General features: G+C 50.4%; 1 protein-coding gene across 7 annotated transcripts in view; it reads left to right on the plus strand.

Annotated features, from left to right (window-relative positions):
• Nucleotides 1-601: 601 nt before the first annotated feature.
• The window catches only part of RHBDL3 (rhomboid like 3), a 60,956-nt gene continuing 36,581 nt past the window's right edge, over nucleotides 602-24,976 (plus strand). For 2 of the 7 annotated variants that reach the window (XM_032706892.1, XM_032706894.1), the window contains exons 1-2: nucleotides 4,337-4,456; nucleotides 7,908-7,931. In XM_032706892.1, coding sequence (XP_032562783.1) covers nucleotides 4,337-4,456; nucleotides 7,908-7,931 — 144 coding nt within the window. Of the gene's footprint in view, nucleotides 669-4,336; nucleotides 4,457-7,780; nucleotides 7,932-15,462; nucleotides 15,491-23,699; nucleotides 23,783-24,976 lie in introns of those variants that run through there. The other 5 variants (XM_032706893.1, XM_032706896.1, XM_032706898.1 and 2 more) reach the window with 4 other exon arrangements.

The raw sequence follows: 24,976 nt of genomic DNA on the forward strand, positions 1-24,976 counted from the left end.
TGCCTCCACTAGAGGTTTATTTCTAATTTATACCAGACCAAAGTGACTTCTATGATACTTGAAAGCTGAAATACCAACAAGCGACCGTGGACTTTGTTATTTGCAATTCAACAAGCGCCGGCAGTGCCGCGTTCCCGGGGAGCTGGGAGGATTCCCGGCACTCTGGAGGGACCTTCCCGAGGGACCTTCCCGAGGGATCCCAGGGACTCAGGGAGGAGCCGGGAACGGCCGCCAGGGGGCGCTGCCGCCGAGCGGACGGGGCCGGCGGGAGCGGGAAACGCTCCCGTGCTCCCGAACACCGGCGGGATCGGGATCGGGATCGGGATCTGGATCTGCATCTGCCCTGCGGAACACCCCCATCGGCCCGGGACCGGCGCTCGGAGCCCGGCGGGGAGCGGGTTCTGCCGGTCGGCGGCTGCCCGGGCCGCCTCACACGGCCCTGAGGGAGGCGCGGGAACCGCCCCCGCCCTGAGGCACCGCCCGCCCTCACGGCCCCGCGCCCTGCCCGCGCAGGTGAGGGACGGAGCGCAGCACCGCCGGCTGTGATTAAACAGCCCTTCTCCAGGCGTTCGGGGTGAGGAGTTGGCCTAGGGAAGAGACACAGGTCTTGGTGTCCAGCTCTGCTGCGGCCCCGCTCGGGCGGGCGGTGTTCTCTGAGGCAGCCCCAGGTAAGAGCCACGATGTCCCCGTGCCGCTGGCCAAGCCCTCCCGGACCCCGTGAGGGTTCTAATCACCGTAAGGGAAACTGTTCTACTCATGGAGCGCATAAAGAAGAAAGTCCAAAAAGTCGAGCTGTTGCTGTTAAGTGCCGGGGAGAGGGAGCAGCAGCCCAGTCCGTTCACTCTTAGCAGTGATTTGGTTTCTTCCCTCTGGTCCTGTAGGGTTTCCTAACAACTTCTTTCATTGTATTTTCCACAACCAGACTCCATCTCAGTTCAGTCTGAGATGACTCCATGAGTTGCCTTGTCATGATGTAAAGTCACTCAGAGGACAAAGACCTTGATTATTCTTCCTTGGAGACATATCCTTCACCCCTTGGCTTTGACCCTCTGGTCTGAAAGCTTGTCAGTTCAGGAATTATAGTAAGCAAGACTTGATTTTATGTTGGAAATTAACCTTGAATTACTAATTGGTCTCCATTTCAAATAGTTCTTTTGATTCAGAATGAACCTGTGCTGTGATTCCATCAGGTAACATTAAAAAGGGGCAGAGAGACATTTTAAATACCCTAAAGGTATTAGGTTATTATTTAAATAAAGGTATTATTTAAATACCCCTAAAGGGTATTTAAAAGGAGGGCTTCCTTTTAAGACAACCACCCCAAAAAAGGACTAATAGCAGGTTTAATTATTTCCCCAGCTATAACCAAAAAGACAATTAGAACCAGCTGCAATGAATAACAGCTACTGGGGCAGAAGAGAGCTGCAGGTGGAAAGGCTAGAGCCTGCTTTTTCAGTGCTGGACTTGAAAAAGCTCTAACATGGGGAATAGGGAGGGTCAGGAGGACAGGCTTTCAACACAAGTTAGAAATCAGACAAGAGGTTGGACATTATTTTTTCCCACTATTCCTTCTCTTCAGGAGGGAAAGTATCCATGAGTCATAGAGAAGCCAAAAGGCAGAACACAGAGTCTAATTCATATTGATTCTAAACTTGTGTTGTCCCAGCACTGATGCTCAAAGAGCCCTTTGCCACTGTTACCTTTTGGACTCAGTTTAAACCCCAATCTCAAACCATCCGTGATTTTTAAAGATTTTTAGCCGTTCTCATGACCCTGAAGGGGTTAATCTGACAGGTCTGATCCGGTCCCAGCTGTGTATGTGCTGTCTTATTTCTTCCTGGGGTTGTGTTTGGGTGCAGCATTTTGGGTTTCTGATCCCAAATACCTCATTTTCCTTCCTCCCAGGGCTGGCTGGGCTGAACTCTGATACGGAAATCAAGCTGGGTGGGTTGCTCCACGTAGCTCCAGTTGTGAGAGCTGGGCAGTTTTGTAAAAGCCCTTTGGGGCTACTTTGAGTGGAAAAAGGACCTGTGAACAAACTGTTCAGGTTTGTTCCAGGAGGCTTAGCTAGCAGATGTTGGCTGGGTCCCTACTTTGAGGGGTTTTTATTGCATATTCATGAGCTGACCTTTTTAGCCACTTCCAATGCAGGAAGGATGTATATCTACATTTTCTTTGCAGTATTTGGAATATAAAAGGTTGCCTACGTTACTGAATGTGAAAATGGAGTAGGTTTTATAATCTCAAGTTCCTTCTGTCTCAGTTTCTCCTGAAGCCCTTCCATGTTCTGTCTGCATCTGCTCTGGGGTGCCCCCAGCTCCCCAGTTTCTCTAGCAATTACTGTTTTCCAAGGTAGAGTCACCAGGGTATGCAGTGGGGAGAAATGACATTCTAAATTAAGAGGCTCTCACAGACTTGCAAGATGATAATTTGTCTGTAACAAAACTCCTCATTAGAATACTGTTAATTTCCTTTCTGTGATGATTATAGCACAGCACCAGCTCATATGTGCAATGTGCAGAGACATTTCCCTGAAAAAACCCCCAAACTATCATTACCACTAGTGAAAAACATTCCTTAGAGGAGAGAAATGAACTTGTAATTTTGCAGCAGTTTGAATTTCAGTTTAGTGGGAGTTTGGTGTTAAGGTAAGGTTTTGGGGGTTCTCCCTGTTGTTGATTGCACTCATGTTACACTTCATGGTTGGCATTTTCCCACCAGCATCTGGAATCAGAGACAATACAGTCCCCAACTGTGTGGAACCTGTTACCCCTGAAATTCAGCTCATTTATTCTCTCTTTGCTTTAAAAACTCGCTTCCCTCCTCCCTACAGACATCTTTAAATGATTGCTGTTTCTCTCTGTTGGCATAGCATATTTTTGCTTATCCATCTGTTTTGAAGTTTTGATGAGGTTCAGGTTTTGAGTCAAAAAGAGATTGTTTTTATAATAGCTGCTTAGTGCCTGGAATATTTTGGCAGGGGTGGTGTTGTATGAGTGAAGTGGGTTAGTGTTTCTCACAAGTGCTGGATTTGGTCTCCTGTTCTTATGCTTTGGGAGAGCAGGCTGGACAGGCTCTAGAGCAAGGCAGAAGTGGATGCTGTGCTCAAGGTGATGGTCCTTAAGGGGCAGAACCTCTCCTGTTCATCAGTTGCACTGGAGACCCCAGAAGAGCTTTTATTTTGTTGTCATTTTCCCGCCTGAATCCTGAGGTAGAAAAGTTCTGCTCTTCGGGTCCAAGGGTCGTGGCTTTACTTCTTCGCTTCGCTTCTGCAGGATGGAAAATCCTATTCCTTTCTCAGAGGTATTCCAGCTGCATTTGGTTTTAATTGTTGTTGTTGTCGTCTGTTGTTTAAACAAATTTGTATAGAAAAGATGGACTTGTAGGTTGGTTCTGTCCTTATGGCTGAGCTGTGGCTGAGCTGGTTTTGGACCTTTGCACCCAGAAAACGTGGCCTGTGGTGCTGGACCCTCTCTCTGTTCTGGCTCTGTCTGGCTGTGGCTGTCGGTACAGCAGCAAGCAGAGGCACTGGCACCATGTGGCTCAGCCCGGCTCTGCTCGCCCTTCCCCCTTGCCGACCTGCTATTTCTGTGCTTCATTGGAAGAAGCTAAAACTGCTGGATTTCTGCCTGCAGTCAGGGCATTCCTCAAGTTCCTAATCCGGGCTCCAGATGGTTAAGCTACCCATCCTGGCATACAGGAACGAGTCGTTACGGTAAAAGATGTAAAACCCCACACCAGCCCCTCACGGTGGGACTCTCCGGGAGGGACAAGTTACCTGGTCACCTGCCCGCGGGCAGGACCGGGCTGGGACCGAACCAAGGGCTGCCCGGCGCTGGGCACGGCCGATCCTCGGCGGGTCGCCCCGGGGGAGGCGGTGCGGGGACCCCGGGGCTGCTCCCCCCGGGGCTGCTCCCCCGCCGCCGCCCAGCCGCATCCTCGGACGTGCCGCAGCTCCGGGCTCTGTCTCCCAGAGCCCCCGGGGGCTCTCCCGCGCCGGGAAGGGCGGACCCCCGTACCCGGGCGATGGCTCGGGGGAGGCGCCCGTCGTGCCCGGGCCGGGGGCACCGCCCGGCCGCGGGGGCGGGCGGCGGCGGGCGGGGAGGGGTCAGTGCCCCGGCCGGAGCTCGGCCGCCGGGATGATGCCGCCCGCCGGCGCTGCCCGCGCTAATTGGATGTTCCCTGGATGGAGGATTTCCTCCCCTGCCGGCTGCGGGAGTCATGAAGGCAGGCTCGGCTGCGCTTGAAAGTTTGCCAAGCAGCAGCTAGGTTTAATTTCTTTAAGGATCTGGGGAGAAGGGGGGGGGCGGGGGCTGAAGGGGGACCGTTTCCAAGCATGGGAGACAAGCTGCCGGAGCCTCACGCCAGCTCTTCCCCTGCTGTGGCTGCCAGCGCGGAGGCGGAAGAAATCGAGGTGCTGGACTCCGAGGATGTCCTACCTATGGCCGCGGAGGATGTAAGTTTGCTTCGCTCGGTGTCTTCCCCCCTCCGCCAGGTTAATCGGCTCAGGCTATTCATAGCTGCATCCCGGGATGGGGGCAGGAGTGGGGCCGGTGACCCTGCGGGGCTTGGGAAAGCCGCCGTCCCCGCCGCCCTCCCGCCGCCACTGTCCGCGGGCTCCGGCAGCCGCCGGGCCGGCTCCGGCCCCGGGGCCGCCGCTCCCGCCGCTCCCTGCCCCGGGGGCCCGGGCAGGCGGCCGGTCCGCCCGGTGCCCGCGACCGTCGCGGAGATGCTGCGGCTCCCGGGCACGGGCAGCGGGCTGCGCATCGAGGCGACCCTGGAGCCCGGAGAGGGGCTGACGCCTGGGCTCCAGGGGCTTCCACGGGACCGAGAGCTTCTCCAGAGTCCCGGCCACCCGGAGGGTGACAGATGCGAAACGCTCCCGCTCTCGGGAGCTGCTCCCTCTTCCAGCCCCCGAGCAACAAACAGCCGAGGAAGTTTTTTCCCCGGCTCGGCGGGGCTGATGGCTTCTCTCCACCCTCCGAGCTCTGATTGCACCTGAGAGCGGGATAACTTGGCACCGGAGCTCTGCCTCTGCTCACGCAGCCCAGAAGGACACCGAGTCTGCCCCTGCCAGGCTGAGCGGCAGAGACTGCAGAGCTGAGGCGATTGTTCTGCGCCTGCCGGTCCCGGAGGCAGGAGCTCGCTGTGCACCTGTCTGGGAGGGAGCAAACGTGAGAGATCCTGCATTCCTGGTGCATCCCAGGACTGTTCACAGCTCTCCTTCCCAGCAAACTCGGCTGGGATGAGGACTGCAAAGAATCTGCCCAGTCTGCAGCGGTAAGCGCAGGGTCTGCTCCTGCCAATGAGACATGAACAGAGGTACTAAACGTCTTTCTGAAGCGGGCTCTGGCTCGGGTCTTGCACCGCTACGAGAGGGACACTTGGGAGCTGAGCCTCCAGCAGTGGTGCATCCCCTTTGCTCTCTAGTTTCTGACGCTGCTGGAGGAACCTGTCCGGGGATGTTTAGGGACAGAGCCCGCTCCTCATGCCCCAGCTCTTCCTTCTGAGTCACCTAGAATTCGGTTGCTGTTGGATTTTCCCCCCAGAGGGTAGCGGAGGAAATGCAGTTGCTTGGTAGAGCTGCATTCCCCGGGCTGTATCCCTGAGCGCTGTGCAGTCAGGAGGGAACATGTGATGCGGTTTGACCTCTGCTACAACACTGCCAGGCAGTCCTAGGAGGAGATGCCTCATCCAGGGGTATGTGTAGCTTTGACTTGGAAAGGGTGGCTTTCCAGGAGCTTTCACAGTCCAGGTTTCCAAGTCCCAGCGCTTGCTTGCGTCAGCCTGTGACCTTTTCTTCTCTGACAAATTTTGTGCTTGCCTGGATGGTCCTCCAAGAAAGATTTCCTGTAGTGACACACATGGGCCCCTTGGAGTTCCTCCAGCCTCTACATGAACAGAACCATTAGCAATTCCATCCTGCCAGGGAACCAGGAGATGCTGAAGTGCTGAGTGCCTGGCAGGATTGGGCTCCTTGGACAGGAGCTTTCCCTGGTGAAGTCTAGATTCTCATCCCAGTTCTGCTGGTGATTTGCTGCTCGACCTTGAGGTAGGACAGCCTGGGTCAGCCCCAGCTCGCAGTGTCGTCGTTACTGGTGTGGGATCTGCATTGTTATCTGACCCTGGTACCTTGTTTTCTATCATCAACAAAGCAGCCCCAGAGCTGCAGTTGCATTGGTTACAGGAAGCTGCTGAGACCTGGCAGTGGATGATGTGACAGAAGCCTGAGGTATCGTGTATCATCTGCAAGTCAGAAGAGCGGGAAGTGGTGTAAATGCCCTCCCTCTCCTCGGCCAAGATTTCCTGCTGAAACAAGCAGGCTACAGAGCATCATCTCTGAGAATTCCAACTGCTCTGTGTCCCCCTGGGACCTCACTGGGGGCTGATTTTCTGTTGCTATTACATCTGAAAGCTTGATGGGAGCTCTCTGGCTTGGCCAGCAAGAGCTGACACAGGATCAGTTCTTTATGTGTTATTAACCACAAAAATATTACGTAGTGGAGGTTTGGCTGCCACAGCATTGGCAGGGTGTAAAAGCTCAGCTGTGATGTCATTGCAGCTCTCAGAGCAGCATTCCACAAAGCCAGGATCCAGGCAGTCCCAATACGCTCTGTTTAAAGTGCTGGGCTGATTTATGATGATAAATGGGAGTTTATAAATGGAGAGATGGGGAGGAGGGGAGCCAACAACTTAACTAATGGAAAGGAATTCGGTGGCCTGATATTCCAGTGTCACTCCAGTCAATTCTGCTTTAGATCTGCCTACCATGTGAAAGCAAATATTCTTCCAGGACTAGATAAGACTCTCCCCAGAGTTCTGCTTTGCCTACAGCACAGTGAGATTTGCTTCTTTGAGTCTGTCATTTGTTATTTTACTCAATTTGCTTTTATGGGGCAGTGAATGAGGCAGAAACAAAATGTTTTGCTGAACTGCACTTCAGACAGCAGAGCTGGAAATGTGCAAGGTGTTTTCTGGAGATCCCAAGCCAGTGGTCACCCCAGTGTTGCCCCATGGAAGTTGCTGTCTTCTGAACTGGTCCCTAAATCCAGGAGAGATGAGAGAGCCTTACACAATTTATTAAGAATGTCCTCTGTTCCATGGGACACTGAGACAACAAGTCTGGGTTAGGGAGGTGACTTGACATCAGTCTTTCTACAAAACATAAACCAGAGCCAGTCTCCAGCTGGTTTTGTCTGTTCCCAAGTGACAAGGACTTGTGGAGTGCTGTGTGTGTTGAAGTAGAGCTTCCCTCTACACAGCATTTTTAAGGTAGTTCTGCTAGAACAAAAGGTGTGGGGTAAATCCTTATAATGGGCTCTCTCCAGCCTTCCACCCTCCCCCCTTGCACAGGAGGAATTACCTGTTTTCCAAATGGGGACATGTGAGGTTCAGAAAACTGGTGGGCTGTTAAAGATCCTGCAGCAAATCCCTGCCAGAGTCAGGGGCAGGCAGCAGACAGGGCTCTGACTACCCAGCAAGGCAATTGAGGGGTCAGGGTTGGGCCACAGGATCTGAGAGAGTGATCTGAAAAACCATTGCTAATTCCCCCCTCCCCTCAATATACACCAAGCTTTCTTGATCCCTGGGAGTAAAAAAGCCTTTTATTCCTTGCTTGCCTGCAAGTAGACAAAGAGGGAGAAAACAGAATTAACACATGAATGTTCTGAGTTCATCCTAATTTGGATTTGTAAATGAAAACTGTCCTCCCTGTGTTTGGTAGATTCCCCCTGCCTCCTCCCCCGGAAGGGTAGGTGATTCTGGGATGAAGAAGGATGCTGGAAATGGCATTAAATCATTTGGCTATTCCTCTGTTAGAATGTACTTCTACAGTTTACTGCCTGTTAATGTCGTTGCTCTTATACCTTCTTTTTCTTCTTTTTCCTCCCTCATGCATTGCCTCTCAGCACTGGAAAGCCCTGTTTGATCAGGTATGTGAACATCTGATGTATTGTCTCTGTCTCGTGAGCAAAGAGCTTAACCTCCAGTGAATTCCCTCTGTGCTAGCTTTTCCCTGCGTTTCAAACACAGCCTAGGAGGAATGTGCTCCCTGCTCCCAGTTCCCAGGATGCTGATGTGCAAATCATGATTATCATGACTGCTTTGGGCCTTTCTCTCAGCCCCTCTTCAGAGTAGCCAGGGACAGGAGTGAGCCCATCCCTGCTGGCACGGGGGCTGAGCCAAGGTGCTGCTCTGTGTGCTGCCAGTTGTGCTGTCCTTGCCTGTGCATTAAAGGATGTTCTAGTCTTTCAGGCAGGCAGACCAGGACCTGTAAAACCAGCACTGTGCTCTTTGAAATGGCTCCCCAGCTGCTAAACTGACTTGTGTGGGGTTACATCCTCCGGGGAGCACCTGCTCCTTGAAACTATTAGCAAAGGATTAGCAAAGTATCTGCTCCTGTACCCAAGACTGTGGTTGGGTCGTGTTAAATGCCTCGGGTCAGACCTGTAGCTGGCTGAAATCAGCACAGCTCTGCAGAGCTCTGAGCTGGAGCTGCGGAGATTTTGGGTGGTGGGCTCTAGTTTGTAAATGATGCTTTCAGCTGCTTTAACTGACGTGTTTGCTTTGTGGCATTCCCTCCACGTGCCAGGTTGGAATGTGAAGCAGCTATAAACTGGAGGATTTTTCTAGGGTTGACTGACTTTTAAACTGCAGCCATCTCTTGATGTCATAAACTTCCGTGCAGTTGTGTGTGCGTGTAAATGTCACCTTCTGTAAGGGAGCTTGCTCTGACTGGCAATAAAGTTGGGATGGGATTTCATCCCTGCTTTATGAGGCACTAGTCTTGCCTCTGTGTCTGGCTGAAGTGCAAAGCCAAAGCTGTGGTGCAGTGTGTGAAGGGATGTCCTTGGTACCCTGGGGGTCCCGTTCTCATCCAGTCATTAACTGGGCTGCCAGTTCTGGGGAGTGCTGGTTCACACCCTGTCGGTGTGACCGAGTGCTGCTCCACGTGCCTGCACTGCAGCACAGCCAGCTGGTGGGTGGGAGCTGGGGAACCCTGATGGTCACACCTAAACTGTGTGGTGTGTTGGAGTTTCCTGGGGCTCTAAGGGTTTGCTGCCACTGAAAAGGTGGATGCACAATGAATTGCTTGTGATCTGGGCTGGAGGTTTGTTCCAGCCACTTTGAATTCTCCTGTCTCAACACTGGCCTTAATCTGGAGGCTGATTCTACAGGCATCCTTTGAAGTCATTGAGCCCTTGTGGGATGGGGCTGTTGGCTGGCAGCTACCTCAGGCTCAAAGAGAGGAATCTGTAATTTCCCATTGGACTTGCTTGAATAGTAGATGGGGGCTTTTCCTTCTTTTTTTCTCTTTTTAAGGGAAGGGAGAGTTTGACTGTTGGATTTACAGAACATTAACCCAGTGACAATGGAACTGGCTGTAAAGGCAGACCTCCAGTAATTAGCTATGTTTCAATTAGGGCTGCAGCTGAATTTTAAACCTTGTCTATAAGGCTTTATTATCAAAGAGAATGTAACCTGTGACAACCAGTCGTAAGTCCTGAATAAATCAATGATGTCCTTGTTGCCCCTTGTTGCCCCCGGGCAAAGCTGACGTCTTCCTTGAGCATTCCATCATCAGAGCAGTGCAATTAGTCCTGCAGTGCAGTGCAAGATGCTGTTTGTCAGGGAACAAGGTTGCTATTCCCAGCAGCAATGTGCTCGTAGGAACATTTTGTTTAGCTCTGATTGGCATCCATGTGAAACATGAGGACAGCCTTAATAACTGGAGAACGCCTGTGTGTTCAAACTGGGAACAGTTGCAGCCCTCCCTGGGAGTTGGGACCTGGCTGTGTGTGAACTTGGAGTGGGAATGTGTGGTGGAAGGTGCACATGTGTTTGTGACTCATGGGCTGGAACTGAGGTTTGAGAGCCCCCCTCTCAGCTGGAACACGTGGGGCTGTGTTCATCACCTCCCAGGAGAGCAGCAGAGCAAGAGGAGGCTCTGGAGAAAGTGTTAGAGCAGTTGGGAATTCACAGGCTGGGACTCTGCAAGTGCCTTGTTGCTGTCATAGTCCATCACCCCAGAAAACAGTGTCAAGGAGAGGTCAGCACACCCTCCCCAGCCTTTTGAGTGGGGAAAAAATTATTAATGCTTTCTTTCTTCCTTTTGGGAGATAATTTAAAAACTTTTATTTAAGCTTCATGACCAAAAGAAAGCAGCAGGTTTCTATTTAGACATACAAAATTAAAGGGTTTGGTTTTTTAATGTCACTCCCCTCCCAACATCTTAATTAAAAATTCAAAACTTTATGATGGAAATTGCTGCTCAGCCATAAAGAAGTACTTTTTGCTTGGTTATTTTGGGGGAGAGGAGAGACTGACCATGCTTTCTGGAGGAATTTTTTATTTGTTTTGATTCAGTTCTAATCTGTCACACTGGGAACTGTCAGTGGCTCAAGCCAAGATCTTCAGCCACTTGCAGATTGATTCTCTTTAAGAAGTAAAAATGATTAAATTTGACAAAAAGTCGGGCCCAGAACTACTTCCTATTCTTTGAGGTTCAATGAAGCCCCTCCCAGGGCAAAATCCTGACTACACTGAAGCAAGTACCAAAATTCCTCCTGCATTTAGTGGGGTCAGCACTTCACCCAAGAGTTTGGGAGCAGCAGCCTCGCAGCTTTGCGGTGCTGCAGCCAGACAGTTCCAGCTCAGCTGCTGCTTCATACTGTGCTTGCAAGATGTGATTTTTATTACGAGGCCGCGGCCCTCGGGCAGCTCTAACTCACTTTTATATGGGAACTTTTATAGGGATTCATACATTTATTTATTGTGCTCATAAACACCCTCCACCCCCACACACACATCTGCTGCCTTCTGCAGAGCCTGCGCCATCCCTGCGCACTCCTCGCTGGCTCCTTTGGAATCTGAGCTCTGAGCAGAGCAAGGCATTGCCTCTCCACCCCTCTGCAATCACTTGGGGGTTTCTTCATTTGTTCTTTGCTGGCCAAAACCCTATTCTTTTGTTAATCTTCTGGTAGAGTTACAAATATGACACTCTCAGGAGCAGGTCCTGATAGTTTCACACTTCTCTGTGCTATTAAGATCCCTGTTAATTGCCTTGCACAGACAGGGGAACATCTCCCTGTCCTTGCTGAAGCCAAGTTCATGGTTAGAGAGAGTGCAGATGAGTCTCCTGAGGGGCAGTTCCAGCTTTGCTGTGTCCTTTCCAGGGCCTCAGTGCCCTTCCTTGCCTCCCTGTCTCCAATGCCCCTGCTTAAGCCATGACTGCAGCTAATCAGAATTACCCAGCCCTTGGCTGTGCGGGGGGAAAGGGGCTGTCCAGGAGGGTGATCTCTGTTCTTAGGACAGACCTGCCTTCTGAAAGTGGCTTTCAGCCCTGTTAAATGCCAAGTGCTTGTATCATCTTCTCTGTTTTCCCCATGGCTGCTGAGATTTCGAAGGTGAATTAACATTATCAGCCCTCATCTTGGAGTTCTCACTTCTCACCCATACCCTCGTTTGTAGTCATGACAACAAACTTGTTTTAAATAGACACACACAAAACTCTCCAAAAAGACCCTCCTCACTGGCTCACCACCTTGATCCTGTTGCTTGTCAATCCAGCCTGTGTTTTGTTGCAGCTGCTTTAGAAATCTTAGATTCCTTCCTGAGATTTGTACGTGGGCGTGATGGCAACAGATGAACAGAATTTATGGGGAATGCAGAGAGATGCCAAGTTACCCAGTCTGTGTGGGCAGCTAATGGAAAACTTGAGCTCAGAAACAAGGCTGGAGAGATATGCACTTGCCAGGAAGAGTTCAGTTGCTGACACTACCAGCAGTGGGTGCAGCTGAACCTGCTCTGCCATGGTCTCATAAACATGAAAATATGCTTTAAAATACGCTGACTTTGCAACCGCCCTAAGTCCAGGGCTGGTTCCTGCACGATTGAAATTGCAAAGCAATCCATAAAATCAGGCCAGCTATTATCATGGTTGGTTGTAACCGAGAAAGGGAGTTATTTTGAACTCAATGAGCTTTTATGTTAACTGTGTTCCTTTTCTCTGGACAGCCTTTAGCACAGGCAGGACAAACTATTTCCCAGACTGTAAAAGAAATTCCATTTTGTTTACCGGGACACTGTTGCGCTAAACATCACCCTTCCCTTGGAAAAGCTTCCCTGCCTATTGGTGCTGGCAAACCCCTGCCAGCTGTGGCTGCAGGACCTCTGCAGGCAGGTCTTGCTGAGCTGTAGGCAGTGCTTTGTGACTCGAGATTTTACCTCTTTCTCTGAGAAATACCTTGTGTCTCACTGCTGGGTTGTGTGGGTCACTGGGAGCAGCAGGAGCACAGGCTGCAATATGAAGAATAGGAAATGATGGCAGTGAGAGCAGCAGTACAGGCAGGGAGGGGGGTTGAGCACAGGGTTGTGTGCAGGTCCTTGCCTGAACTTTGGACTATCACTGCCTTTTCAGAGTGGTGTTGATATGTCCATATTTAAGTGGGGTGGTACTGCAAAGAGGTCATGGGAATTAGGAAATAATAGTAGAGTTGTTACTTCATCTCCTAAGGTGAACTGGAGAATCAGGGGTGCTGGTGGGAGACTGTCCATGGTGACAAGAGCATCCAGTCCCCAAAGCAGGGTCTGCCTTGTCTGCTACATCAGATGCTTCTGAGAGTGTGACAAGAAATGTGCCCCCTTCTCCCCCTCCGCCAAGCTGTGCTTTGTAAAGGGGACAGACATTTTAAAAGCTACAAGGGTCTCTTGGCAATGCACAGAGGGGGTTCTGCATCTGCCCCACGCCTTGGAGTCTAATCTCATTTACAGTTGTCAGCGTGGGCTGCTGGGGGAGATGAAAGGCAGAGGACAAGGCGGGAGAATAGATTAGTCCCGAGCAGAGGGCGGGGAGTGCACCTGCCCCTGCCCCGCTACCTTGAGGAGGGGCGGCGGCAGCAGCTGGGCTTGTGTCATCTGCTGCTCTTTGAGGCCCCCGGCCATGGAGCACACGATTAATGACTCAGGGGGCTGGGCTTTTGTGAGCCATAAAGCCCTGGGATTTAGGCCGGGCTCTCAGGCCTTTTCCCTGAGCAGCACCATCACTTTACATTTCTCAAGTGGCGTTGTGTGCAGGGAGCTGCTGTCTGTGGCCACAATGCTTCCCTTTCTCCTCCCTCCCCAAACTGGGCTGACCTTTGTCATGCAGCATTAACCCTTTGACTCCTCCACTTTGGGTTATGGGGTTGGGGGAAAAAAAGAGAGTCCCTTCAAATTCATTGCCCTGTAGACAGCCTTGAAGGGAAGAATGGGCTGGCGGGAGAGGATCTGGTTTTGCTGAAGGAGATTGGTTTGCTGATGCTCTTTGGATTAGCAGCTTCTCACTGCCTTCTGCCAGAGGCTTTTTTGAATACAGCAGCACCCAGGAAAGAGGGGAGGGGAATTTATCCTTCAGGGAGGGAAACTGAGGCATTTAGCAGCGAATAGATGTCTGAGAGACTATTCCCTCTGCAGGCTGATGCCTTTTACTGTGCCTGGATTAGCCTGTGTCCATCCCCAGTGTTGTTACAGGGGATGGCAATCTCCCAGCACTTCAAGGCTTATACCCAGATTTGGCTTTTAGCCACGATGCCCTGGGCTGATGGCTCAGCATGGAAAAACTACACAGAGGTCATTAGTGATCTTCCTGCCTCTCGCAAGATGAACAGCAAAAATGCCCCAAGTTCCTCCTTAGTCTTCTAATACCTCTGTGCACTGAACACCAACCAGCCCTTAAGCTGGATGTGAGTCTCTGGGTTGTCTGTATTTACACCTTCCCTGCAGCGTGAAAGGTTTGTGATCAGCTATCCCATTTCTCCTTTCCCTGGCTCCTTGGTTGTTCCTCTCTCCAGTCCCATCAGCCTGTACACAGACTGTTGGCTTTGCTTAGAGTAAAAATTTGGGAGTAGGAGCCATCAATACGTACCAGATATTGGCAGTGTAGCAAACACAGCACTATTAAGTTTGTGCCAGTAAAAGTAGGCATTTCCCAAAGTGTTTCAAGGAGTCACAACAAACACACCAAAACGCACAGGGAGGCTGAGTCAGTCCTACACAGCTCATGAGTTACTGGCAGCTTGATGCCTCTAGGTTTGTAAAAAGCCTCGGGAGGCTTCCTACTCATTACACATTTGTGTACCTTCCACGTGTGAGCTGCCTGGAAATCTGCACTGTCCGAGAGGGACGCGCTGTCTCCGCCGCTTCCTGATCCCGGCTCCAGCGGGAGGCTTGGGAAGCGCACGCTCTGCCGTTTCAGCTGAATGTGCGGGATGAGCTTTAGGCACACAGATCCTTGCTGATGCATTGTTCTCAAATCCTGTCTTGCGCATAGAAAATCAGTGAAGCAATAAAAACATTTAAGCCTGCGTGTTTAAAAAGAAAGGGGAGAAAAAGCCGTAAACACAGAGTGGATTGATGCTGTTTTGCAAATCAGCTGGTGCATTGTGCTCCGTGGTTGTGTGCTGTCACGGCAGAGAAGGGGAAGAGATCATCCCGTCTCCAGAGGAACAAGCCAGCTGCTCAGCGAGGGGAAGCAGTGTGGAGGTGCTTTTCTGCGCCATCAGTTATGCCTGTAACATTTGCAGGGCTTTTAAAGTTGCTCTCTACCAGACCTAGAAGGCAAATGTTTCTCCTCTGCAGTAGGAAGTACGATGTTCCCATTGCTTCCTGGTATTTGGAGTCATTGCAAATGTACCGGGGCAAGTTTGCAAATGAAATGCAGCAGTGGGTTTGAGTCTGACAGCAGCCAAGGAAGCTGTGATCCCTCTCTCCTCCTCACTAGGCTCTGTACTACGAGCTGGTCTGAAATCACTTTGGTACCGTGAGACAGAGCTGATGGGCTGTTTTCCTGCACTGTTGTACATACAGGCTGCTGAGGAAAGCTGATCTCTGGATGCTCTGGATTTTGGTGTGACTCAAACCCTGCAGTGTTTGCCTGTTCGAGCTGTAGCACCTGGGACAGTCGCTCCTTTCTCTCTCCCAGTCTCCTGAGCAGTGCCATCAACCCTGATTCAGCTGCTCCTGGTGACCCCAGGGATATTCTGTTGACCAGAGTCAACATGTCTTGGTGAAATGTGTAGTGAAAGTCCCAAATGTTTGTGATGACACCGAGTCTCACCTGGACCTTTAATTCCTTCAACTCCAGAAGTAAAACCCAGCACTAGCAAGACACAGAGAATGTGTTCAAAGCGTATGGTCCTGTTGCTTAGGAACAGCTGTCTGCAGTGACCCTGTGTTGCTGGTGAGAAGAGTAAGGATGTGTGGAACTGATGTTAAACAAGCAGGATCAATCTTACCCCCAGAAACTGTTCTTTGCGTGCTTTGATACTGAATGTACTCTGCGAGGAGTGAATACTCTGGAGTATCCTGAGTTGCATGAGGAAAAGATAAATGAGGCTGCTGGAGGCAAAGCTGGTTGTGACTATCAATCATCAAACCTCTGGTTTCGTGCACTTCTTCAGGGCAGTGTCCCCTGAGGAAGCACCTCCCTGCCTCTGTGGTCCTTCACTGATAGGTACAGGTGATGATGGAGACCATGGTTTGTGTAGCACTTGTGTGTCATGTACAGTTGCATGGAAGTGTTTGTTGGTGGCAGCCTAAAGCCAGTGAGGTGTGGCCATGGTTACCCTTGGCAGAGAGAGGATCAATATTATAAAAGGTGGAAAACAGAAAAAAGTTTCACAAGAACTACTGGAGGAGCTGATCCTGTGTGCTCTGACCTGGTCTAGCAAAGCACTTGAAAACAAGTGTGCCTGTTGTCCTGGATGCTTTATGTGTCTGACATGGATTGTATGTTTTGCTGGGGCTGGTACCAGAATGGGGACGTGCCCTAAGGGATTTAGAAAGCAAAGCAGGTTTTTAGTTCTGCCCCTTGGCTCTGAACCAGAGCCAAATGCTTGTCTTCCTGCCACTCCTCTCACATATTTACTTACCCTCACACTGAGAAATAGTGGGAAGTGGGCCTTGAGCATCTTTTCCCACTGCAGGCAGTGGCCTCCATGGAAGGATGTTGGTTTTCAGCCTGGTCGTTTGCACTGGGGAGGAAAATCAAAGTGTTTGTTGTGGTTCTTTCTTCTGTTTGAGCTTCTGCCTCTTCCCTCAGCTCCCTGGTTGCTGATGGAGGAGTTGCTTTTGCACACAGTCCTGGATTTATGTCTCTGGGTTCTCCTCCCCATCAGCAGGGAAGGCACAAACATTTTTCCTTTGTGTGTCCTCTGACAATAGTATTTGGGTCTCAGAGAAAGATTTATTTTGCATTGATTTGTGCATTAAGGAGCCCCTTTGGGAGGGGACTGCTCTGAGAGCAGGGGAGATTGTCTTGCTGCTGCTGCTGTCTTTGGTCTCTGAGCTGTGCCTGGAGACCAGGACTGGAGGAATAACTTCCTTCCAACCTAAATAAAGTGTCTGAAGAATCTTTATTGAGCTGCAAGTTTGCTTTATCACTCTCGGACTTGCCAGCCTTGGGAACTGTTTGGGCAGGTCCTTGGTAGATGTGTGTGTGTGCAGGTTTGCTCTTGTGCCTTCCACATGTTAAATATTCTGGTGTTGTCTCCTCTAGGACTCTATGAACCAGAGTCCCCTTCAACAAGGCAGGTGCACTGGATGACTTCCCCCAGGGTGGTGATGGCCAAAATGCCTCCCAAAGAATTGTCTTGTGTCTGAAACAGCTTCTTCCAGCTTTATTCCCTCTGTGGCCCATGAGCTGAGAGCTGCCATTGCTGCACTGATTTATGGGGTCCTTTAGTGTTGGTACTGGTGGCCAAGAAAAGCTGGGGCAGAGGAGCCATGTGCCAGCTGCTGATTTCTGAGCCCAGCGAACAGTCCTGAAAAGCACAGTAAGAATTCTCTGGGCCTTATGCAGTTCCAGCTGACTGGAAGCTCCAGGCTGTTATTTGACCATGTGGAGTAATAAAACTATGAAAACTAATTAACTGTTGTGCCTACTGCAAAACAAACAAGTTAATGCAAAAAATTACTCCACACTTGCAAGCAGCAGTGACTTTATGGGTTCCAAGCCTGTGTTTAATGACCAACCATGTAGTGCCATGTGTGAAGTGTGTCCCTTTTGCTGGCTTCTCAGGCTGAACAGAATATAACAAGCTCTGCTGATCACTGGGGATCTGAGCACCAGCCCGGGATACTGTTCTCCTTCATCCTTATTAATTATGTAGCTGCTGTGTGGGTGGAGGTTTTACACAAAGCTGCATCGGGTGGTTTCTCGTAGTGCAAACTCCCTGAGTTATGCACACAGTTCATTCAAGGGAAGGTGCTCTCTGCAGTGCCAGTGCTGGAGCCTGGCTGAGGTCATTCTCTACTCCCTGGGAGGTGCAGCTAAATGAGCTCTTTCCCAGTGGGAGCCCCAAGGTGGTTTTGTGCTGTTAGCAGGCAAACAGTCAGCCCTGCTCAGGACCTGCCCCTGTGCTGAGGCTGCTCAGCATGTGCCAGCTGGGATGTTGACATCAGAGCAGAGATGTTTCTGAGTGCCCTGGTGTTGTGTTCCTTGCCAGTGGCCAGGCACTTATCAACATTGGATAGATGATCCAGCCTCTGTCATCCTACACCAATTCAGGGAAAGGGAATGACTGGCTGTTCTTCCCCCTTAATCAAATTACTGAGGTAACCCTCCTTCTCTCCCATCCCTCCTGCATTACTCAGTAGCCTCTCGTACTGGATGTTTAACTCTGTGTTGTTAGAGTCAATTATTGTTATTAGAGTCAATTATTCATTTATTTATTTATTTTAAAATGCCCCCCCTCCTCTTTTCTGAGGGATGTGCTTGAGTTGTCATGGTACTCAGTACCAGAGCCCCAGCCAGCGTGTTTCTATCCCAAGCTTTGGTTTTCTCCACAAAGTATTATTGCAGAGCTATTATTAACCTAAAATAAGAGTGTGCATACTCACTGCTATAGAATTCTGCTTTTCACGCATCAATTCAAGTCCCTGTGGATTTTCACCTCCCTCCCAGATCTGGCAGACAGTGAAAAAGGGAGCTATTTTTAATCTAAAATGTTCTGTGTTTCAAGTCCAGAGTATGAAAATGTAGTTTTTCTCCTCATAGCTGAGTGCTATAAAACTTTTGTCTATAAAGGAAGGATAAAACTTCCTTCAGGAAGGGCAGAAGTTCTGATTTTGGGGGCAACAGATCTTAGTTCCCTTGAGAAACTGAAAAAAAGTGGCAATCACTGTCCTTGGATTAAGGAATTTACCAGGAAGGAGGAAAAATTTAACAAAGGGGGCTGACAAAGTCTAGTGTGGTAGAGTGGTATCAATTCCCTTCTGGGGGGAAGATGGTGGTCATGGATTAGGAATCACTTGCCTGAGACAATATTTCTGGTAGCCAGGGAGATTGGCATCACTGTCAGATGGTGCTTACACACCTTTCATCATCTTGCTGTCACTCCAGTTCTGCCATCCCACAGAGTCCCTGCTCCATCTGTCCTCCTGACAGGCTGGCAGGTATTGTCCAGGAGAGAAGGGGAATTTCTGCTCCAAGTGTGCTCCCTGCCCAGAAGAAATGGATATGGAAAAAGTTTCTTCTTCTCCCCACTGTGTGTGCCCTTCTGTGCTGAGCCCAGGCTGGTGGGCCAGGGGGGAGGGCACCTTCCAGAGCAGGTCCATCCTTCCCTGCTGACTGTCCTGCACCCAGGGCTGTGGTGGTGGGGACAGCAAGTAGTTGCCCCCAGGGTGCAGGTGCTGCTCTAAGCAAGAAAGGCTGAGGCTTCTTTTGCCCTAAAGGGAGGAGGAGGGAGAGGGGCAGAGCAGATCTGGCTGTACAGGAAGGCGTGAGCTGGGGAAAGCAGTTTTGCAAGGTAGCTTTAGGCCAGAACTTCAGGCCAGACAGCAGGCAGGATGTGACAGGAGCGTGCCAGGAGCAGCATTCCCGTATCAGCACTGAACCCTGTCCCTCCAGCACTGGTGGAGCTGCTTCAGTGCAAAGCCCAGCTCAGCTTTCCTTTGGCTGCTCGTGACAGCCCACATGGTGTCTGTGCTCATGCCCCTTGAGCAGGGACAGCCCTCCCCTGCCCTGCTGCAGGCTGGGCACACACAGAGTTCCCTAATGAAACACAAGGTCACAGGAGCTCCCTGCAGCTGTACAGGCAGAACTTTTCCTTGCTGAGTACATTTCCATCCTGGTTCCAGCCTGGCACAGCCTTGCAGACACACCTTGCTCTGCTGCAGGGGGTGTCTAACGCAGCCCATCGGTCACACCGTCCTGGCACCTGAGGAGGCTCAAGGGCACAGCCAAGCTCTGGGCCAGCAGCCCTCCCACGGGGCTGCCCTGCCCTGCCCTGTGCTCCTCTGCCTGCTGCCCCATGGAGCAGAAAAGAGGGGAGCAGTAGCACTTGTCTCTTGGGGCTGGCCAGGTCCTGGGTGTTCCTGGCTGGCCTTCCTCTCACTGGTGTTGCTCACCAGATATGTCACTAAGCAGCAGCAGAGAGAGACCCAAAGGCTCAGATCTGATTAACCTCTACAACTTTATCCCGTGTCTTAATTGGATTAGCTGCAGGGGGTGGGTTTGCTCTTGTTCCTGATTTTTTTCTTAAACAGGTACTTATCACTGTGACATCTGATGGAAGCAAAAGGTTCAAGTAGCAAGACCTGTGAATAAACAAGCAGTGTTTGCTTCCTCCCCACTGCTCAGCTAACAGCTCCTACCCTTCCTTTCTGAAATATTGCTGATGCCTGTGAGATGGCTCTGAGTAAGCCCTGCAGTTGGATCTCCTGGGAGGTGTGGGCCTTGCCTGAGAGCCTGAATGCCAGACCTGGAGTCCTTGATTGCTAATTGCAGTTCTGTCACTTTGGGGAAGGATTTCTGCTCAGTAACTGTTCAAAGCAGTATTAACTTCCCACGTTCAGTTTCTTTCATCTTTTCTCTGAGCTTTTCCGTTTCCTTCACATTCTTCTGCCCCTCAGGGTTTTTGCTTGTCCCACCACCATGGCTATGGGTTGCAGGGAATTGGCCTCACTCAGCACTGCAATAGCCCTTCCTCTACCAGGACTTCAAAGCTTGTGCTCCAGTACCAGCTCATTTAGTTTCACAGGTGGGAACATGGAATAAGGAGATCAGTGGCCATATCCTGTTACAATGGGGGACAGGCTGCTACAGACCTAAAAAGAAGGAATTGAATCCATTTGATCATGAGATTGCCTCTCATTCCTCATAGTGTTGTCTGCCTGTGTGGTGCCCAGTGGAGAAAAAGAAGAACCAGTTTACAGGAGTCTTTTCCCCATGTCCATCCTGCAGCACCCAGTTGCCTCTTCAACAAGCTTAAAATAGAAGCCTATTTCCTTGCCAGAGCTGTAATGGATCCTGGATTGGGCACTGGAGAGGGCCATTCACCTCCCTGGGGTGATGAAGGGGCACATGCTGCTGAGAAGCTCTCTCTCTCACCCGTAAAAAAGACTGAAGTGTAGGTGTGATATCAGGCCGTGGTTCTGTTCCAGGAGGAATAATTGCTGTACCAACACCACTCTGGCTGTTACAAGATCAAAACTGCTGTTACATTACAGCTGGTAATACTGCCTGGCTTGGTAAAAGGACTGACAAAGTGTTCCAGGATTTTAATGTATGTCCAGGTAAACTGTCTTCCACAGTGAGGCTCAGGCCTTTGAATTTAGTCCACGTAAAATAGCAAGGGCTTTAGTGACTTGGTAAAAAGGTAACTCCAAGGAATCCCCTCTTTGTGCAGGGCTTGAATGGGATTCATTTGTGTGAAGCACAGTTACAGCAGAGGGTTCAGGGCTCCTTTGCATCTGGGGTGTGTGGTGGTCAGGGAGGGCTCAGCTGCTGCTCCCAAAGAAAACGTGGCCATTTAGCTGAATTACGATGGGCATGAGGTTCCTTTCTCAGATTTAATCCTGTATTTCGTGTCCCCTGGCCCCTGGGCAGCTTGCAGGCTGGGAATGGAAATTGGGAGCTGCAGAGGATGACTGAGCCATTAGCAGGCGGAATTTGATGCTCATAAAAATGAATGCATTTAATGTTGCAAGGCATTGGTTTGCTTTGGTCTCCTGAGGATCTCTTACTTGGAATTCTGTGACTCAGGCTATATTTGTTACAAAAGCAATACAAATGGAGAGGCCCTGTGGTTTCAGAGGCTTGGCTGTTCTCTTGTCTGTGAGTATCATTTCAACTTTTTCTGTATCAAATGTTATTCCAAGGAAGCTGTGAAAATGTGAAACGCAATGATATCCGAAAACAGAGTATTGCAGACCCGATTTGTGGTATCCACAGAAATAGCTGTCTTTGGAGATCTGCTCAGATACTGTTTTTCAGGAAAAGCCAAATTCTAGTAGATAATTTTTCATTATTAGGCTTTCACTGAGGGATATAGAGGACTAAAAGGATTTGGTGGGTCATTAAAATAAGTACAGATCCGCCACTGTGGGGTTTTAAACACAAGCTGAAATCCTGGTCCCTCTGAAGGGGCCTCGTTTGCCTCCTTCAGGCCCCACTCTAATTTCATTACTGGTTTCAGAAGGGAAAGGACTTCTACTGATTTTAATTTTACAGTGTTTCTTTTAGCATGCAGACATAGAAATATTCAATTTCTTTCGCCGAGGGTTTCATTAAAGGAAGCTCACACAGTGTGCGCCCCTTCCATGGGAGAGCATTCGTGTGATAAATTTAATTTTTCAAGCACGGGAGGTTGTGAGGGAAAACACTGGTGCTTCTTGCTTTTCCCTTTAGCACTGAGAGACAAATCCTTCAGCTCTTCCTCACTCCTGGCAGCCTGGGCTGAAGGGGCAGCAGCAAATACGCCGGGAGAATATTGTGCTACGCACCATAAAGTTGTGCCAAGGCGAAAGGAACATCCAGGCTGAAATCACCTTCTCCCCTGAGGCTTCTGTTGTTTATTTTAATATTTTCTAAGGTGAAGTGCTGGATCCAAGCCTTGCTAACAGCCAACATCTTTCATGTCAGGCAAAAAGTCTTTGCTAGTGTCTTCCTTGGCCACCAGATGCTGGGGATTTCGGTGCAGCACAGTTTGGCTGTGCAAAGTCTGTTGTTGCTGTAACAATGTGCAGCTCTGTGGGTGCTGCACCCGCCTCTGCCTGATGTGTTCTCACAGGGATGTGTGCCAGGGTCAGGCTGAGCAGTGTTTCCACCTGAAATTCCCCTCCTTCCCCTCAGCCCCCACCACAGATCCAACTTATCTAGACTGCCCCATTTCCTTGGTGTGGGAGGGATTCTCACTTCAGCTTGTCTGAGAGTAGGACCACAAAGCCTTGGAAGGGAGGAGTGAATGGAGCTGTTCACCAGGACCTGCTTCTTCTGGTGACACCAGCTGGCAGTTTCTGAAATAATTTTTACTTTAGGTGCCTCCAAACTCTGTAGAGTGCGAATTGAAGGAAGCAACACTGGTCAATGAAAATGTCCATATAATTTTCATTGACATAATAAAGACTAAGGTACATTATAATTAATTTTTTAATGCAATAAAATAGGACGGGATGGGGCAGGAATTAACCTCAGCTAAGCAACCAGTATGTTGTGCTTCCCTACTTACTACAACAAATATTTATCTATGCAGTGAGATCTACTGGCATAGAAATGGTGAGAGAAGAGGGTGATGGCCATGGGAGTTGGCCTGGCTTGCTTTCTGCTGTCCCAAGCATGCTGATGTGTGGTACTTCACTGAGGGCTAACCAAAGCTAAAAATCTTGTCTTTATATCTCCTGTCCAGCTCCTCCAAGTCACTCAGTGTGATGAGCAGAGCCTGGTTATATCTGTTCTCCATCTGTCCCTTCCTCTGTCATCTCCACTATCATTAATTGTTAACGTCTGGCCTGAGAGATTGCCTCTTAGCACAGTGCTGAGGGGATCTTTCCATGGAGGATTAGGGCTGGAGTGGATTGACAGGAGGCAGTATCCTTGCTGTGGGAAGTTTGCCAGTTGTGTGCTGCTGCTCTGCCACCGACTCCAGTTCATGTCAGGCCATGGGCAAGACTCAGCTGCAGCTCCTTGCCCTGTCACCGAGCACAGCAGGCCAGGTGTGGCCTGTACCCTGTGTGCTGGCTTTGGGGGAGGCCTCCTGCACCCAACTGCTGCACGTGGCCTTTGTCAGCACCTTCTGTGTGTTCACAGCACCTGCCCCTTCCCAGGGAGGTGAGTTCACACCTGCTCGGGTGGTTTCGCTGTGTGGCCGCAGTGGTTTGGTTCAGGCTGTGGTAACGATACCAGCGCCGGGGGGGCTGGCAGGGGGAGTTGAGATGTCGCTTCTCACTGTGTCACTCTCCCCACGTGGCTGAATGTGTCTGTAAATCACACCAGTGCTTCCCCATGGCTTTGCTTTCTGTTACTGCCTCAGCTACCAGGATTTCATGGGACACAGATCTCGGCTTTTGGCAAAAGCACGGCCTCCTTTCCTTGTAAAGGTACTTGGGATGTGTTTCAGTGCCCTGAAGCGTAGCCAAGGGCCCTGCTAAGCTCCCTGAATCCAGGCTCTGAGAGATTGTGTTTCATTTTATTTTACTGGGTTTGCTTGCCAGTGGAGTCTGTATTTCTTCCAGGGAGCATGGGAGAATCCCTCGGCATTTCGGAGGGTGAGGAGTTTCCTCTTACAGGGTTGGTCTCCTGATCTGCTCCTAAGAAGTCCTCGGCAACCTTGGCAACCCTTGTTGCTCATTCCCAAAGGTGATACATGTCCTGCAGCAGCCAAGAGGTGTCTGTTACCTCGCAAGGGCACTCTAGGGCCTGGGGGCACATTTCCTCCTGGCTGTCAGTACCACAGCTGAGGACTCTCTTTTTCCCTGTTCAGGACAAGCTGTGCTTTGAAGGTGTCACAGCAGGGAGGGTTTCCATGTGTGTTGGTGCTTTCTACAGCTACAGCGATTGCAAAATAGTCTTCCCCCAGCCTAAAGGGAAACCTTTATATCTAATCCATCTCAGACTTTAAATCTCAAAGCCAGCCAAGTAAAGCCAGCAGAGTTTGCACCAAGGGGCTTGATTTTGTGGACCTCTTGGAGGGAACGTTAAAAGATGTTTACAGGGTTTAGAAGTATTGTTTATTTATTTATTTGGGTATGGAAATCCCTCTGGCTGGTATTCCCATGTCTCTTTAAGCCATTCGAGATGACATTTCTTTTGTTTCTTTCATTAAAACCATTTTTATCCTGGCTCGTGGGACTGTCCAAGTAGAAATTAAAACATTGCTTGGTGTTTCCTTGCCCATCCTATCAGTTCTTCATCCCCAGCTCCTTTCAGCCCTCCCCAGCTCTCCCCCCTTCCCTGCCCAGCTTGCCTTGAAGGGCTGGGAAAGGCGAGACTGGTGCATTCTGTTGCCTGTGTGATTGTTGTGGGGTTGTGTTTGTGTGGGGAAGGTGACGAGACAAAAAGACCACCAGGCAGGGCTGGGCAGGGGGGGCTCAGTCCCTCTCCATTCAGGCCTTGTGGCAATGGGTGGGAAGAGTCTTGTTTGCATGACAGGATTTCAGGGGGCCGTTGCTTTTTGTTTAGGTTTCTTCCACGGCTGCTGAGTGGGCCCTGAAGGGCACAACAAAAGTAGAGCATATCTGGGAATTCATGGGGCTGAGGCAAAGGAGTGACTGATCCTGCCCAGCTCCTGTGCTCCTGCAGCCTGGAGGCTCCCAGCAATTCCTCTGGCTGAGCTGTTTGCGTCCTGTCCAGCCTTGGCTCTGCTGGGAGCTCTGGATCTTGTGGGCTGGGATCCTGAGGGGGATAAATGCTCTGGAAGTTTTCTGTCTGTGGAATGAAGGCTGTAATGCAGGGGCACAGCTCCACAGACCTGCCACAGTCGCTGTGCTTCCCAGAATATTTCTGAGACTTCCAGCCAGTTACTTTTATTTGCAGCATCTGCCTCCTGCCTTGCCCATCGGCTGGATGCTTTCGAGAGCATTGTTGTGTTTAAACAGCTCTTATTTCCTCATCAGTCCTGTGAGAAGCTGAGGTGTGTCCCTCCCTGCAGCTCTCCCCTCACCCCGTTCTTAGAAAGCAGCTGAGTCTGTATTTACCACTGGTGTGCACAAAAGCAAACAT

This window comes from Chiroxiphia lanceolata, chromosome 19 (genome assembly GCF_009829145.1).
Source record: "Chiroxiphia lanceolata isolate bChiLan1 chromosome 19, bChiLan1.pri, whole genome shotgun sequence".
In the NCBI taxonomy this organism is placed as follows: Eukaryota; Metazoa; Chordata; class Aves; order Passeriformes; family Pipridae; genus Chiroxiphia; species Chiroxiphia lanceolata.